This window comes from Echinops telfairi, unplaced genomic scaffold (assembly GCF_000313985.2).
Source record: "Echinops telfairi isolate 266 unplaced genomic scaffold, ASM31398v2 ScPeMD7_4;HRSCAF=17, whole genome shotgun sequence".
NCBI lineage: Eukaryota > Metazoa > Chordata > Mammalia > Afrosoricida > Tenrecidae > Echinops > Echinops telfairi.
In genome coordinates this window covers 37,600,656-37,619,242 of record NW_022103900.1, presented here as the reverse complement: position 1 = coordinate 37,619,242, position 18,587 = coordinate 37,600,656, and the positions used below count along the sequence as shown (strand labels likewise).

The 18,587-nt window shown below is 39.5% G+C and overlaps 1 protein-coding gene across 1 annotated transcript in view; it reads right to left on the bottom strand.

Moving 5' to 3' along the window:
• CNTNAP5 (contactin associated protein family member 5) overlaps positions 1–18,587 on the bottom strand; it is a 1,132,484-nt gene that overhangs the window by 732,345 nt on the left and 381,552 nt on the right. Inside the window, exon 5 of the mRNA XM_030887885.2 lies at positions 17,187–17,227. Within this exon, the coding sequence (XP_030743745.1) occupies positions 17,187–17,227 (41 nt within the window). The remainder of the gene's footprint in view (positions 1–17,186; positions 17,228–18,587) is intronic.

Below are 18,587 nucleotides of genomic sequence, written 5' to 3'. Positions count from 1 at the left end.
TCATTCTCTATGGTAAGATTTTTTGTTCTGATGATGCCTTATACCTGATCCCTTTGACACCTCGTGGTTGCATAGGCTGGTGTGCTTCTTCCATGTGGGCTTTGTTGCTTCTGAGCTTGATTAGCAGATGTTTCTGAAGACTGAAACACCACTCACCACAGCAGAGAAATGCTAATTGAGTACTACTGTTATATGACTACCTGCATCATAAACTGGCAAGCTCAATCAATGACTAATATTAATGATCACTAGGAAACTAAAGTGTAAAATTCTAGAATCACATGCTTATAAAGAGGGGGCTAAAAACTCATGTCATTTACTCTAATCCAGTGCATAATTCTCTCCTACTTGATCCAGGATGAGTATTCATTCTGAATTCATTCAAAATTAGATAAAATATATACAGGTAGATAAATAGCCTTTATTTGGGGGAACCTGTTAACTATTAAATCTGATGACATGTTATCAAATTAGGAAAAACACCTCCAAGGCCATAGAATTTGTATTCTGAGAAAAAAATATGGGATGTGTAAGTAAATGTGTAACTAAAAAACTTCAGAGTGATAAAAACCCCCCCCCAAAATTGAAGCATGACAAGAACATGAGCTTTCAGTGAAGCGTTTTAATAAAAGTAAAGGAGCGGTTGTCTCAGAAAAGCTATCTTTTTAGTGTAAACGTCTCCAGTGATGAAAACCAAAGTCATTGCTATCAGGTCAACCCTGTCTCACAGTCATGCCACAGAGCAGTGCAGACTGTCTCTAGATGGTTCCCAAAGCTATAAATCTACAGAAACAGAACACCATCTCTTTCTCCCAGCTGGTGGCTTTGAACTGGTGACCTTTTATTGAATAGCTGGGCACCTAAGTACTGTGCCACAAGGACTCCTCTCCAGTGGTGAAAGAGCGTCCAATTCAAGAACTAGGTTTTCGCTGTAGGGACAACAAATAGAGTAAGAGTTTCAGGGGTGGGGGCCACAGTGGTGGCGGCGGGGAGAGGGGCAGTGGGGTAAAAGGGAAACAATTTCAAGGAGTCCAGGAAGAAAAAGAATGTTTGGAAACTGTTTATGGTAGCAATTGTACAATTCTGCTTGATGTGACTGATCTATGGAATGATATGATAGATGTATTCACTCCCAATTAATAATAAAAGACAGAAAGAGCTAGGCTGATTCACTGTTAGATAGGTGATAGATGATAGATAGATAGAGATATATATGTATTTACATACATATAAATATATAATCATTATCAGTTCTTTCTAAGGATCAGTCAATCTTTATTTCTGTTTCTACCTACAGTTTTGTCTGTTTTGTTTTCTCTTCTCCATGTTTTCAGCAAAACCAGGATAACATTATTTTGGGCAGTTGCTGTTCCCTTCCATTAGAATGGAAGATCCATGAATTCTTTTGTATAATGATTTTTCCCATCACTTGAAACCACCTAAAAATACTAACCTAAAAACAAAGTATTTATCAAATAGATAGGTCTTTCATTAAAGCACAACGTCCTAAGGGAGCATGCAAATCACTACATAAACTAAATAAAAAAGAATTTTTCCACTAGCGGGCGAGGACTAACATGCTGCATGGGCACTCCTTATATTTCCTTTATGTGACGTCAATACTTCTATAAATGCTTGGTATAAGAAGTTGTTGACCAACAGCTGTTGACTGATTGGCTTGATTTAGAATGAGGGTATAGCTGAATAACTAACAGTAAAAACGGATGAGGTAAGGAGCGGGGAGTAACACTTCTGCAAAGCTGTACTAGCTAGCGTATAATTTCAATAACTTGACCTTACTACTAAATTCTATGAAGGTAAGTCAAATATTTTGCTGCAAAAATCAAAGAAACCTTTATAAACAAAACTATCAAAACATGAAGCTATTGTTTCTCGACATACCTTCCATCTTGATCTACGCACTTCTAAAGGTGGGGTTTCTATCTCTCTATTCCAGGGGTGGGGACTTTTACTAACAAGGGCCATTTGGATTTTTAGAACATCATTCATGGGCCTTACAAAATTACCAACTTAAAATGAACTTGTTAGGTTTGGTCAAGCATTTAATTACCCTAGTAGCCCTAGTAGCGATGGCGAATAGCCCTAGTAGTGTAGTGGTTACAAGTTCAAACCCACTAACTTACTCCATGGGAGCAAGTTGAGGCTTTCTACTCCTGTAAAGAGCTACAGTCTCAACACCTTACAGGGGCACTCCTATCCTATCCTACAGGGTATACATGAGTCACAAGTCACCTGATGGCAGTAAGTTTGGGTTTTTTTGTGGGGGTGGTGGGTTGGCTGGGACGACTTCTCTTTGGTGAGACATGTAATGTTAGCTGGTATTGAAGAGGGTGCTACTCACAACTGCTTTTCCAGTTTTCAATAGTCCGTCTAGAGCAAAGTCGACTGATTGCTACAGTAAGATGTTTTGAACACAATAACTTATTTCAACGCATGTCTCCCCAAACGAAGAGATTCACCACTGCTTATGTAGGTTTACAGAACTCAAACAGGGGGAGGTTATTGTAGCTAATCTTTGCTTTGCAGTTGAATAATTTTGTGTTGTAAGTTATTAGTTTCCACCCGCTGGATCTACCTTGAATAGGATAGCAAACATGTTCAATTACATTTGTTGACTTTTCACAGCCTTGAATCTTTCATTAAATGCCTCACTTAATTTTTCATATCAGCAGCATATTGAAGGGTCATAGAAGCCTTTTGTCCTTCTAGAGTTGGGAAATGCACCATGCCATTCGTTTAAAGTTGTACTTCGGCCACCTTAATTTCACTCCAAATTATTTCACATTTGAAAGCAGGAAGCTGAGAAGGCAATTCGGGGCCTGCTGCTTGACATTCACCTCTGAGAGGTCGCAGGGAACGTCCACCGTGAACACTACATCACAAAACCACTTGCTATCACCGAGTTCCCTGACCAGGTTTCCTTTCTCTCCAGTAACTGCTGGACTTCATCCCAGGATTTGTAAAGCCTCATAAGCCTGTCCATATGACTCCACCACCGAACTTCACAGGGAAGGACAACATCACCATATTCAGAGGCAAGATCAATCAGAAACCCCTTAAACTCGTGACTGTTAAAACATCTGTTTCTGACAAAATATATGCATGATACTACTCTTGATATCACATGGTTGAGCTGAAAAGACTAGGCACAGAGAATTTCTTGATGTATGATGTATGAAGACTGAGATAATTCAGTTATTTCTTGACAACTGCAATTAGCCATTTTTTATTGCTAGCCAAGGATGGCTGGAACTCCATCTGCTGTATATTTTAGCTAGAGGTTTTTTCATTGATAAAACAAGTCAAACGAATAATACTTCACTTCTTGTGGTGCTAAGCATGGCTTACCGTGACAGCTGTTCCTCCCATGTGTGAAACTCTGCAGTGACCCTAACAACAAAAATGACCAGTTGGGCAGTATTTGTTGTCCATTGTCTCATCACCAGGTGTGTTAGTTTGGGTAGACTAGAGAAACAAACTCATGGACACTCATATGTGTGTAAGAAAGAGCTTCACATACAGGAGCAGTTGAATATTGAGAAAACATCCCAGCCCAGTCCAGATCAAGTCCATAAGTCTGATATTAGCCCATATGTCCAATACCAATCTATAAAGTCCTCTTCAGACTCACGAAAGACAACAATGATACCAAATGCAGGAAGATCGCAGGCCAGTGCCATGTGTCTTGTCAGTAGAACATCTCTCAGAAAGTGAGTGGAGAGAGTGTCTCCTGCCTCCAAGGAGGAAATACAGGAATTCCCAGAATCCTCAAGGGAAGGCCAGGCCCACACAGAGGCCTCCTTGGCTCTGCTCTGGTTGGCACACTAAACTCCACCTCTACATGCTTAATACTCAAATTGACAAGAGATTATGTAACAAACATAAAAGACAGAGATAATGGCTATCTCCTGCAGAATCCCTCAGAATTCTTTTCCATATCTTGTAAAAAGTAATTAATATGATCTGAGAATGTTCTTTGAGACAAACTAACACTCAGAAACAAGTTTACTCTGCCTGACACTAACAACTCTGCAGTCACACCGTGCACTTTTTCACAAAATCCCCCTCTCATGAGGCCTCCGCCTCTTTGCAATTAGCTTGTGCACTACATAAGGCCTCTGAATGTCTATGACAAGGCAGCCGACTGAACTTGACTTCTCGTGATTCCAAATCCCACTGTAGAGCATAGCTGCATATTCAGATGCATTGGGATTCCCAAGTCATTGAGTCGAGCCTGTTCTGAACTGTAATGATGCTCTGGATTGGCTTTTGTCATCACTGCTAACGTGTCACCACAATTTAGGCACACAGGTTTGCCTTTGACGTCAATAGAATCCTAATCCTTTGGCCATTTCTTTTGGAAAGATCAACACACTGCACCAACTTGTCTTGTCTTTGTAGTTGTCATTTGTAAGATGTCACACCACTTAATTTTTAATAACCGTTCAGTGTGTTTGTCACCAGCAGCATGATTATATTGCTTTGATCCCTGTTGTAATCCTGCATCTTGGATTAGGAACATATCCAAAATTCTTATCACTGACCCTTGAGGTTTTGTCTGTGTGCTATAAATTCTTTCATCTTCATATGAGGTTCAGTATTTGCAAGGAATGTTGATCTCAAATGTGTGAATAAGGGTTGGATGGGAGTTATTGTCTGTGTCCACAAATAAATTTATAGCATTGTTGTCAGTCATCAGAGGCAAGGTCACTGATGGCAAGAGGAATCAGGAGTAGTCTCACCATCACTGGATTACCATAGCTTCCCCACAGTAGGTTAACACTTTCTCAACAGCTACATGCCAAGCCTGCCTGGCACTGACTGTCCTCTGAGTCACTACAGTACAGGACATGGGCCCTGGGCAGCCAATGAGAAGCATATGCGTCTGACCTGTCATGTGCTCTGATATGTCCTGTCTACCCCATAATGGATGTTTCTTGGTTGTCCCTCAAATTTTAGTTAGTATGATCTACTTAATATAAATTTATGGTGCGATGAAAAAGCTCCTAGATTTATGGAATCTCAAGTCTTGCCTGTGGCTGCCAACTGATTTTGTGAACCTTTAAACCACCCTGGGTGGCAGTTTCTCATCCCTGCTCTAAAGAATTCTGTGCTCTTTAATTTGCACCATTATCAAAATGGCAGTTTTAGCATTCTTGAGGCACCCAAATTCTGTTCCTTTTCAAGGCTGAGCTTCAGGAGCAAAAAGTTTGAAGGGACAAAACCAGGGTGGAAGGAGGTAGGGTAGATGTAAAAAGATTTATCAATGAAATTTTTATAGGTAACCCTTATTACCTTAAAAAAATGAGCAAGTGCCTTATTGTAATGGGGGAAAAAATTCCTCAGCCTAATTTTCCTGGCCTTTCTCTCACCAACAAAGCTTTCATTAAAAAAAAAAAAAAACACATTCATAATAAGCCCCAGTGATCACCGTATTCTCATTGAGAAAATCAATCAAGATTATCCACATTAGTATCCATCATACACTTCTGAGATGACCTCGCCCAGCTGATGGCTTGGGAAGATGCTGTTTTGATTGGATGTATGTGTGTGTGTGTGTGTGTGTGTGTGTGTGTGTGTGTGTGTGTGTGTTTTAATGAAGGCACCCTAATAAGACTAAGACAAGAGGATTACTGAGAGAACTTGTCTGCATCCATCCACTGATCACAGAGAAGTATTTAGACATGTATTATTTGAAATACAACCAACCATATATGATGTGAAATCCTAGTTTCAATATGTTTTGACTTGCCTTCAGAGATCCCTTGAACCTTAGTGAAATCCTAGCTTTTCCCCCACCCCCTTTTTTAGTATTTTATATTTAATGTGTTTCAAATTATACACTTTTGAATAATAAGGCAAAACTAATGTAACTTTCTCTTGAATTTGTTGCATAAAATTAAGATAATTTATTTAAGTACACCTTTGCTTTAAGTTTTGTAAATAAAGCACAAAAATCACCTAAGAGTCTAGTCTATAATTAAGTTAGGAAGTTCTGAGTCTCCCAGCTACAAGTAATTCCTTATAAACCAATGCCAGATTCAAATTAGTTTAAGACAGGGACAGCAGAGGGACACAAGTCTGATGGACATTTCTCTAAAGAGGTCCAGTCTTTGTCATTGTAAGTTGTGCAGACAATGGAGAAAACCAAGAAGCCAACAAGGTCCAGGTTAGAAGCATGCATTTTAAAGTTTTGGATGCTAAAATACTGGCAACCATTTTAACACCCAGCATACTGGCCACGTCCTTGAACTCTGGGTTTATTGCAGGCTATGTGTTGTCAGATGATGATGATGAGGATGATGAGGCCACCTATCTCACAGAGTGCTGTGAAGATTCTCAGATGTTTAACACAGTGACCAATACATGGAAACATGCAGTAACTGCTAATTATTGTTGAGACCTTATTTCACAGGGAGGTAATTCTATTGTCCTGTTTATGGGCTGGGATCAGACACTGACTACCATTCTGGTGAATATCACATGTGGTGGGTTAAGCATCTCTCCCGTCCATTCACATGTATCTGTGCCATGGCTAGCCCACAGACTATAGCTAGAAGAGAAGAGGTGCTAACTGGTCTCAATGGACATTAGACTTGGGCATTGAACTTTTGACCTAGACTTTATTATATGCCACCCTCTACTCCATTCCCCTTTCAGAATGTTTTGGTCACACTGGGGTTTGAAGTTCATTCTAGTTTGACCCCCTACTGAGAATTTTCCATTTCACTCCAGAATCTACATATTATCAAGATCACCATATGACTCCTATAGATTTCCAGGTGCTTCTTATATATACATAAGTCTTGTACCAAACCTAGGAAATTCACATGCGTATGGGCCTGCTGAAATAAGCAGAGAGTAGAGTATAATCCCTACACTGAAGGACTTCTCCCAGGAGAAGGATCACTTGGGACTGAAGTCTGCATCAAGTGTGCAAAGAAGCAATGGACATTCTGGGCATTGATGCACCAAGTGTGGCTGTAGATCAGCAGGATTAGCACCACCTGGGAACTTTGTGGCAATGCAAAGATGCATATCCCAGCCCAGTCTGGCAGAGCAAGTTTTAACAAATCCAGAGAATATGAGGGGCTACCCCCAAAAAACAAACAGAAAAAGCTCAGCTGGGTATAGCTTTTGTAGTACACATTTTTCCCACTTGGTGAGCATCAAGCAACCCTGAGTTAGTGCAACCAGTGGTATCACCTGGGAATATTCTCTCTGGTCACAGTGAATTCCTTTGTAAAAACAGTTTTGCTCAAACCTTGATTTTTGTGATGGCCAATTTAAGAGAACAGCATGTGACTGTGAAATTTTGTTTCCTGTTCAGGAAAAATGCCAGAGAACTTGTTGTAATGTGGAACATAGTTTACAAGGACAGGTCTATGGGGAAAAAGTACAAGTGGTTTTCTCACTTCAAAAGAGGTGAAATGTCGATTGATGACAAACCTCGTTCTGGACATCTATCAACGTCCTGAACAGACGAAACATCAACTTGCAGTGCCTTTGGAGTTATTCCACCAGGTCGGACTGCTAATCAAGTTTTTTATTTAGAGGTTCTGAAAAGATAACATAACAATGTGTGACCAAAAAAGGCCTGATTTGTGGCAAACCGGGAACTGGTCTTGCCACCATGACAATGCACCTGCTCACACAGCCATCTCAGTGTCATCTTTTGGCAAAGACAGCATGCCTCTCTTGCCCCATTCACCTGATTCACTTGAACTTGCTCCATGTACTTCTTTTTGTTTCCATGAATAAAGAGGGACATGAAAAGACAGCGATTTGATGACATAGAAGAGGTGAAGAAAAAAAACCCCAAAACAAGGGCACTGTCAGCTCAGCCGTCCAAACAGATGAGTTTGAAAACTGTTTCCAAGGATGGAATTGCAGATTTGACAAATGCACTAAGTGTAATGGAGAGTACTTTGAAGTACTTTGAAGATTATAAGGTTGCTTTGTAAAAAAATTTAAATACATATCTTGGAAAAAAAATCTGTTTTGGGAGGGGGTACTACATCATGTGTGTATGAGTTAAATTTGAGAAACACTGACCTAGAAACAGGAACTATGGTGGTGTAGTGGTTGAATATTGGGCTGTGATCCACATGGTCAGCAGTTCAAAACACCATCATCTCCTCACAAGAAAGACTGGGTGTTCTACTCCTGTAAACAGGTATAGTGTTGGATACCCACAGTGACTCACTATGAGTCAGCATTGAGTTGATGGCAGTGAATTTGGTTGGAGTTTTTGGACCTAGAAACAGGGATCCAAAATTCACTGCACAAATGACCAGAAGACATCTTAATATCCAGATGCCTAGACCCGACTTCAATTAAGTCAGAATATTTGAAATGGGACTCGGCATCAGTAATTTTAAAGGTCCCCAAATAATCCTATTGTGTTACAGAGTTCAAGAACTGTTGCTCCAGAATACAACGGTGCGGAATTTGTACCTTCTTCATAGTCCAAGTGACTACAAGGCAGGCACAGTAGTGAAGGCTCGAGTCAGTGGGGACTGAGGGAAATGATACTGCCAGGGGAAAGGGATTAGAGGTATGGAGCCAGGCAGACCAGAGTTAAATCCCAGAACTACCAATTAACAGCTCAATGGTCTATAGGGCATTACTTAACCTTTTGGTTTCCTCATAGATAAATATGGATAAGAATACCTCATTTGGAGGGTTGTGATAAAATTAAAGGCCATGTATTTTAAATGCCTGCCCTATATTGATAAACCAATAAATAACAACTATTGATTAAGTAAGCATATTGTAAATTATTATTCCTGATAAAAAGATACCTGAATGAGGTCTTAATATGGCCTAAACTCTGTATTTCACATTGTTTTGGGAGAAGTGAGAACATTTAAGACAGCTTGTCACAGTGTTTTACACTCAGGATTGCATTCATGGGAATAAAGGAGGAACATAAAATTTTAAATTATGGATGAGATAAAAGTCAACACCAAATATTAAGTGAGCAATTTTAAATGACTACAGGATCTACCATCCTAATATTTACCCAAACCAAACCAACCAATGTCTAATCTATTCTGACTTACAGCAACCCTATATATGGTTTCTAAGACAATGAGTTTTTGGTGGGAGCAGACAGCCTCTCTTTCTCCAGTGGAGTGGCTGGTGGTTTTGTACCATTGACCTTGTGGTTAGTAGTCCTAGGTTTACCCACCAGCACCACCAGAACTCTTTTCCTAATGCTTCGTGTATATGTGTGTGTATGTACACATCATATATATCTATTATCATGTTATATTATATTATTACATGCTGGTATTGATAGCTGCCATGGTGTCAGTCCTCAACTCATGCACAAAGGATAAGATGGTTGTGGTCCATACGATTTTAATTTCATTTTGATGGTAGATCACCAGGCCTTTCTTCCTAATCCATCTTAACCTGGAAGTTCCACCAAACCTGCTAAATAGCAACATGCAGGCTTCCACTTTTGTTGTAAACGAGGCATATTGACTGGGAATTGAACCCATGTCTTTCACATAGAAGGCAATTTTTTTTTAACCTCTGAGCACTGCTACCATCTCTCTCTCTCTATGACATAAATCAGAAAGCCAAACCCACTGCCACTGAGTAGGTTTTTTTCATGGCTACCCGATGCGGGTCACAGTGCAGCTGCACTCCATAGTCAATGGTTCTAACCTGACGAAAGTAGAGCACTCTGACTTTCTTCTCCAGCACCATTCGGTGGATTTGAACAACTAACCTTTCAGTCAGTAGCCAAAACCAAGCATCTGCACCAGTCAATTTCACTTCTTAAAGTAACTCTGAAAAGATAGCTTAACCAATATTCCAGATATTTCATGAGTGTCTGCAGAGAGAATGTCACCAAGGTGACCTTAATTTATGAAATCAAGTATCTGGATGGTGGATTTTGTGAAGCTGCTTAAATATTCTTGAATAATAATAGTCAACAAAATGAGTTGACCGATACCTTATCAATTAAAAGTACTCATAGTCAGTCCCTGGGGAAACACACACACATCATTGAAAGTATATTTATACACCATAAGGAAGCTACTTTGGAATAGCAAGCAAATACTGGAAATCAGCTCTGTCTGTTTTGTTGAGAACAGATGATGTTCAAAATGCTATGCTCAAACTACAGCTAGAGGAGTGGACTAACGCAGAACCATGTCCTCAAGCGGTTATCATTTAACAGAAGAGACAGATTTCTCAAAGCAATTTCAGTGGTGTGCTAACTGCTCCGATAGGGTTATAGATCAGTGGTATTTAATATATTCACCAGGGTACTGGTGTCACGACTTGAATACACAGTTTCTAGGTGTGGCATGTCATCTGGTTGTTGGAATGCTTAAAAATCCTTAAGGAGGGGAAAGGATAGTCATAAAGGTGTTTTAATCACTAATAGTTTCACTGGTTAATTTTCACAAGTGGGTTGCCAGTCCTTTCTTCCTGACAAATTGTTATACTGTGGTGGCTTCTCTGTTACTGGAAGCTATGTGACTGGTATTTCAAATAAACACCAGCAGGGTTACCCATGGTGAACAAGCTTCAATGGAGTTCTAGACTCAAACAGACTTGTAAGTAAGGCCATACAGTTTCAGGTATTATTTGGATGGCTTGGGTGTTTTATCAATTGGTTAAGAACTATTTCACTATACTCACAGGTCCATCTGTCCTTTTGTGTTCTAACCTTAATACAGGTGTGTACAAACACTGATTAAGGACTCCAGAAGGGCCTGTTTCCATTCTCAGTGGGCAAGAGAAAACGTTTTCAAGAAAAAGGAATACTGACAAGGAGGAGCAGGTTTCTGCTTGCAATCTGAATTTATTACAGGTGTCAGTGTTGTGTGGAAACCTCACACGGGTCATTCCATCCTCCCAAGACCATTCCAGTGGCCTATTCCTCTTCTGCAGCAACTCTTCTAGCAGGAACCCAGAAGACAGGCTCCTATTGTTTCTCTCTCTGCTCTTTAGTTGGCCGTACTTGACATCTCTTTTACTTATCCCCTGAATGGCACCCTTATCCGCCACTGTAGTGGGCTTGTAGGTGCATTTGCACGTAATCAAATGGCCTTGATGCTTGTCTGAAATATAGGAAATGTTCTCCAGCAAAAAACAGATGTAGCAGAAGATGGCAGCTGAAACCTGCCTCCCCAATCAAAGCCAAACCACCACTCCGGCCAGTCTGACTCCCAGAATTCATCGTGTGTGTCTGAAGGGAGGAGAGTGGGTGTGAATGCATGGGTCAAGCTAATTTGATGTAGATTTTAGGAATATTTGAGCAATGCTTTCATGACAGACAGCTGGGAATAGGAAAGAATTCCTTTACAACTAATTGGAGATGTGAATCGGAGTCCTATCTCTGGAAATACTTGACTTGGAAAGGCAAGGAATAAAAGGTTGAACATCTGATTTTCATCTCAGGAAGGGTGTAATAGTGTGACATTATCTATTATAACAGCAACTGTACAGTCTTTCGAAAAACTGGATCTTTATCACAAATCCTGCCTTTTACAGCTCTGTGACTCTAGGAAATATTTTTGGAGCATCAGATTTCTCATCTGTAAAATAGGAGTACCTTATATTTACAGAGTTAAAAAAATAAGTTAATTCAATCAGTATCTGTTCTGTGCCGCTTATGCACCTGATACCATGTTTTCTCAGGGGATGCCAATGCCAATAATAAAAAAGAAGGTATCCGCCCTCAAGGACTTTACAGTCTGGTGGGAGAGATGCAGTTAACCTACATACACAGATAAATTGGACATTTCATGAGTGATAAATTGAAGAGATATACATGGTGTTATAAGCATATACACTGGAGCGATTTGACCCAGTTGGAGCAGGCTAGCAGTGAACAATTTCTTGCCTGGATCATGTTATCCATCACAGATAATCCCGACAATTAAACAAGGAGACCAACTCCACCTATGTATATGGGACTATTGTGTGTGAAACACCTGCTTCCTCACAACCGTTTGCTCACTATCTCAGAAATCAGTATCAATTCCATTTTAGAATTAAGTAGCCACCATCCATCTGCCAGTTTGTTGTACTTTGTTGGTTTGTGTGTTTCTCTGACGCTGGAAACTAGGCTGCCATAGTATTTTCAGATACCAGTCAGGCCTTGCTCGGTGAACAGGCTTTATTGGAGCTTTCAGACAAAGACAGGCAAGGGAATACAGCTGGCAATCTACTTCCGAAAATTGCCAGTGAAATCCTTGTAGGTGAAAGACCAGTGCCTGAGACTTTGACTCACTTTGGCCTTCACATCAGGAGAGAATGCTCCGGAGAAGGAGCTCTTGACTAATATCTTTACTCTGGAACTCCATAATATATTTGTCATTGTGTTTCGTGGTACACTCTAGCAGCTGCTGACTCATCTGAACGCTAACATTTGCTAGCACCTCTACTGTGTGATTCCTCAGGCTTTACAGAAGCGTCCCAAACACCATACTTCTTAGAGTCTTTGCATCTCACACACAGAGGATTGCGGATTCATCCTCAGAAAAGAGGACGAGGGAGTGTGATTTCTGAATAAGCATAGAGAAGTTCATCTGCCCGTAACAAATGCCAGCTGCAGGTGCCTGAGAAGAATGACTTCAGAGTGAAGGGAGCACTTCGGCTGGTGACAAATGGAAGTCAGCCGCTGGGCATGATGGGGGAAGCAGCACCATCAACAGTGCTTTCCACGTCCGTGCTTCGGAGGTCCCTCCACAAGGCCCACACTTGGCCAGGTACAGGCCTGTAGTCGGGCTGAGAAACAAGAGGGAAGAAAGCGAGCAAAGGTCTGCTTCTCCTCTTCTTATCTAATTGGTCCCCGGAGGAGTCACGTTTGCCAATTTTCCTCTGTTGGTTGGCTTTTCCTTAGGGCTGACCTGCAGCATGACTAACTTTATAAAAAAAGGCAATGTTGAGATAACTATGCATTTTAAAAATGAAAATATTCTTCTTTGGGGGAAAACACTAACATTTAAAAACTTCACCCTATGAGTTACATGGCATTTTTATTTTTTTTAATCAGAGAGGTTGTTTTATTCTTAGGTCAAACTCATTAACATAGTTCACAAAATAACAAATTAAAATACTGTTTTTACAAAATCTCTGGGTGCCATCAGAGACCAACAGGATGGGTTAGACAAATAATCATAGCAGTTATTTAATTACTTTCCTTAAAATAACATACATATAAATTTAAATGTGTTCAATAGAATTTAACTGTGTACATATCTACGCTTGTGTAAGAGTACACCTACCTACATACACATACATACACACACATATTTTTCTCAGTGTGTAAAAAGTTTTATCCTTAGAACTCTTGCTCTGAAAACAGTTTTTATAGCTGGGTAATAAAAGAATTATCACTGCATCTTAATTGCATTTTAAATCAATTTCTGACAGAAGACATTGGTAGAATTCTTCAATTCCATCATCACTAGCTTGCTTGGTTGATGCATAAATTTGAATAATAGTCGTATTGATTGAAGGCTGATAAATGTCCTATCACAGACAGCATTGTACTTCAAGATAGATCTTGAAATGTCCTTTTTGACAATGAATGCAATATCATTCTTCTAAATTGTCATTCCCAACATAGTAAACATATCATTTTCTGATTCAAAATGAACAATACCAGTCCATTTGAGTTCACTAACATCTAAGTTATTGATCTTTATCATTCTATTTCTGTTTTGATGACTTCTAATTTTCCTACATTCATACTTCATACATTCCAAGTTTCAATTATTAGTAGATTTGGGGAGCGGTTGCTTCACATTTTGAGTTGTGTCCTATCAGCAAATGAAGATTCCAATGTCTCCATTCCCACAGACTTACTACTTAGATACCACTATGATCAGCTCTACTTTGAGAAAGCACCTCTTCTTCCATCACAGTTCAAGCGTCTTCTGACTCCCGAGGCCCTGACTCTGTCACTATCTCTGACAACGTTCTACTTCTTTTCAGTACGCCTTCAGTATCAGACAAGGTTTCTAAGATATGCTTCAGGTTTCCTGTGGCTCCTTCCTCCAAATAGGAAACCAAGCCCTTCTTTGTTGCCTGTTCTTAGTCTAGAAGCTCCAATGAACGCTGTTCACTTTGGACAACCCTGCTGGGATTTGAAATACCAACGAGAAAGCTTCTAGCATCCCAGCAGCACACAAGCCACCACAGTACAAGTCCAGTACTTGCAACTTAGTGACATTCCTGCCCCTTATAAGGACAATGCCTCAACTCAGCTTGAAACAGCCATAGGTTAGCACCGCCCATTTTCCTTCTATAAAAGGCCAGGGTGACAGATAAAACACTGTTGTGCTCATGAATGCAGAACAAGCCAGTCTCACCGGACCACTACCCAGAGTAACCCAATAGAAGCAAATGCAAAACATTCCCCTCTTGCGACACCAAAAGCTCCTATGGCATTAGCTTCTGCAGGATGCCCTCTCTGTCCCCTACCCCTTTAAAGCCCAGCCACCCTCACTGTGGGAGCACTGACGCGTTTTGTGCGCCTCCTACACACAAGGTCTTAATAAAGTCTTTGACTTGAAGTAAGCTCTATGTTTTAAGGTCTCACACAACAAATCCCCTCTCAACATTCTTATAAAACTGACTGACTACAATGAATAGTTACACAAAGTTCAATGTTTCCATGACCTTTAAGAGATAATGCCTTATGTATTTATTAAATTTACAAATTTTTCCCATTTTTTTTCTTTTGAAAATAACTTGAGATTCATTTAGTGGAGGTAGAATCTACTTACAATTTATTACGAAATTGTTATTTTCACCGGTTGTCCTTAAATATAGTATTGAGTGTATCAGGTATAATCATCATAGATATTAAGGGTAAAATTGAAGATATGATTAATCCCATCTTACTTGGCTCCATTTATACTCGTATTTATAAAAATGCCATCTGATCCCTAAATTTTTCTTTAGTTTTCTTAAAACGAATGTGCAAGTGAAGAGGCCACACGTATCCAGTAACTTCTGAACTGACACGGAGAGCTTAACACAAAAACAGGAGAGGCAGGGCTCTGAGCAGAAGCCTTCTTTGCTGGGATCACAAGGACCTTTGGTGAGAAGTAAGAGCCTCCAGTATGTATTACAACTAAATATAAAGGAAACAAAAATCCCCCAAACTGTGCCAATAGGTAACAACATGATAAGTGGAGAAAAGATAGAAGTTGTCAAGGATTTCAGTTTGCTGGGAGCCAAAATCAATACTCATGGAAGCAGGAGTCAAGAAATTAAAGAGGGCACTGCATTGGGTAAATCTACTGCACAAGACTGCTTTAAAATGTTGAAGAGCAAGGATGATACTTTGAGGACTAAAGTGTACCTGACCCAAACAATGGTATTTTAAATAACCTCATACGCATGTGAAAGTTGGACATTGAATAAGGAAGAACAAAGAGGAATCGATGTATTTAAATTATGGTACTGGTGAAGAATATTGAAATTACCAGGATCTGCCAAAAGAACAAATAAGTTTATCTTGGAAAAAGTACAGACAGAATCCTTATGTACTTTGGACTTTTAGTAGTTATATAATCTTGTGTCACCTTGAGACTATTTAGAGTGAAAGGGTGGAGTTTAGCCTGTCAATTAGGTTGCAGCTTGATGACCTCATTTGGAGGCGCTACAGAGATAAATAGTTCACTGGAGGCCAGACACACACAGGCTCTGCTTTGTCTCCTGGGAGACATTTCTGTTGACAAGCCACATGGAGACACACTGTTGGAGCCTGAGCCCTGAAGATGGAGGAGCCACGTGGAGACCCTCACCAGTGCTGAGATCCTTCCACCACCACTGGATCTATAAGACTTTCCACCCACTTGCCTGTGATCTTCCTGCATTCAGCATTATTGCATGGCTGCATGAGTCTAAAGAGGAATTTATGGACTAGTATGGGACATATGGTCTAATACTGGACTTATGGAATTGATCTGGACTGGGTTGGGATGTTTCTCAATATACAATTTCTCTTTTATATAAAGGTCTTTCTGATACACATATGAGTGTCCATGAATTTGTTTCTCTAGTCTACCCAGACTAAAACAGACATGTTGTCATGAGAGATCTGTCCTTGGAAAATGACACCATGCTAGTAAAGTAGAAGGCTATCAAAAATTAAGAAGACCTTCCGAGAGATAGATTGCCACAGTGGCTACAATAGGCTCAAACGTAAAGAGAATTGTGAGGATGAATCAGGACCAGGCAGGGTTTCATTCTTTTGTACATAGAGTCACTATAACTTGAACCTGACCCATGGGCACCTAACAACAACAAACAGGTCTATTATGGAATAACATACTTACTGTGGCAACCCCATTGGCATTGAAACATGGTGATTATTAAAAGGCACAGGCTCGGGACTCAAGTGAACCTGGACTCAAATCTAACTGCTCTACATACTAATTATTTAACTAATGCTGTATCAACCCAGGATTGCCTGCCACTGGTCATTGAATTCAAAGGGAAATAAATATCGCCCTATCCCTTTAAAGCTGTTCTTGTTACAGAAAAGCTTATTACTAACTGATGTACTTTAGCTATTTTAATAAATATAATAATCATTTGGATAGTTTGCTACATATTTATTGTATTACCATACGATGGCAGTATAAACCTCTGACAGACATAACTTAATGAGTATTGATTAGCCTAATCACATATACAAGTAAATGTTGAGATTTGCTGGAGCCTGGGCAAACATACAATGTTTAGATGTTTGTAGAATTTCTCAATGTTTTATCCATTTGAAAATACAGCAAATGCACATACAGGACTTGAATTTTATAGGCCGCCTATGCTTTACCGCTGTCACTGAAATCACTCATGACAAGTGCAGTCAACAGAAGCTTGCTTGCCTGAGGCCGTGGAGGGCTTGGGCCCTTCACTCTTCAGACACCATTTGACATGGGCAGGAAAAGGTGCGGAGGCCAACCTTGACTTTAAGGTGATGTGCCTTTTTTCTTATGGAGAATACGAACATAGGTGCCGGGTAAAAATACTATCCTTCTCATTCACTGACACACTTAAAAGGGGTCTGTTCAAGGTGAAGTTTCAGAAAGTGCAATTTTACAAGGACTTGTTGAAGTGGGCAATTTTATCCTAGAATCTCAAGTTTCATTTGCTGATTTAACATCTGTAGCAGCTGGTTGAAGGAGTCTGTCCAGTCGTTGCTTCCTGAATCCCCCTTCTATGGCTTTTTGATGTTGTCATTGGATCCTGATAGCATCTCTTCCCAGGCCAGCCAGAATAATAGTGTTCACACTGAACATATTTAATTAATTCATCACTTCTCATATGAATTGATTTGAATGTGTTTATTATCTAATCTTTTCCTCCTGTATGCACACGCATTATCTGAATGAGTAGGTTTCAAAAAGATAGTGGGAAAAATTCCTTCTCTTTAATTTCTTTTTATCTGAAAACTTTTTGATGTCCCTTCATATTGTTCTTTAAATGCGTCTTCATTAAATGTTATTTGTTTCCCGCATGTCCACTCTGACTCATGTGGATCCCATTTGGGCAGAGGAGCATTTTCTTGGCTGCAAGCTTCATGGAAGCAGATTGGCAAGTACATGGTACCTCTTGGTTGATTTGTACTGCCAATCATTAGGTTAGTAGTAGAACACAAATTATTTATATTACCTAAGGAATTCATATCTAAATATAAGCTCCTAAATTTGTATCTAGCTGGACAAGCCCAGAGCAGAAAAGTACTAAGTAGAAGTATTTCCAATTTTAAATAGTCTAAATTGTTGAACATTTCCACAAGGGAAAGTCATTAAGACTCAGAATTTCACAGTTAAAAGTCTTGGCCCATGTCCTATTCTTAGATATTTGTTATCCAAACATAAGCATGTTTTGGTGGATTAATGTTTTGAAATATACTATGTTCAGGTATACTTTATTATTATATGTGCTGCCGAAGCACTCATGTATATTTAGGTATACTTTAAATAAATCATGGCAAACGGTTATGTAATAGGTTGTTCAAACTAGAGAGTACGTTGATTAATATTTTTTCTTGATTTTTAAAAATGGAATCATTCAAACCTTCTTTAAAATCACAGATAAAAGCTTGTTTGTTATATAATTTGTTTTGGAATTCACTTTATTTTTGGCCCCTTTTATCTCTCAAGAGGCATTAAGAAACTGAAGTGTAGAGTATGAGGGTCATCCAAAAATTCATGGAAAATGCACAGCATGAAAAACTATGCTTGGATTTCAACATATTGTATAGCATGTGAACTCATGTTGCATGTTACAACATATCTGAACAGGAATTAGTTTGAAGCACTGAGGGACAGGGTATTTATTAGTTTGCAAAGAGTCCCTACCATAGCAATATTTCTGATGAAATTGAAGCAATAATGAACATACTTTTGTGGTGACTTTTGAATGTGCGAATGATGAAATCATTGAAGCTTTATGAAAAGTTCCTGGGGATGATGCTCCGAAGATATCAGTGATTTAGAAATGAATAACTCATTTTAAGAAGGGACAAGACAAATTTGAAGATGAAACCAGAAGCAGCAGAGAGCCAGATA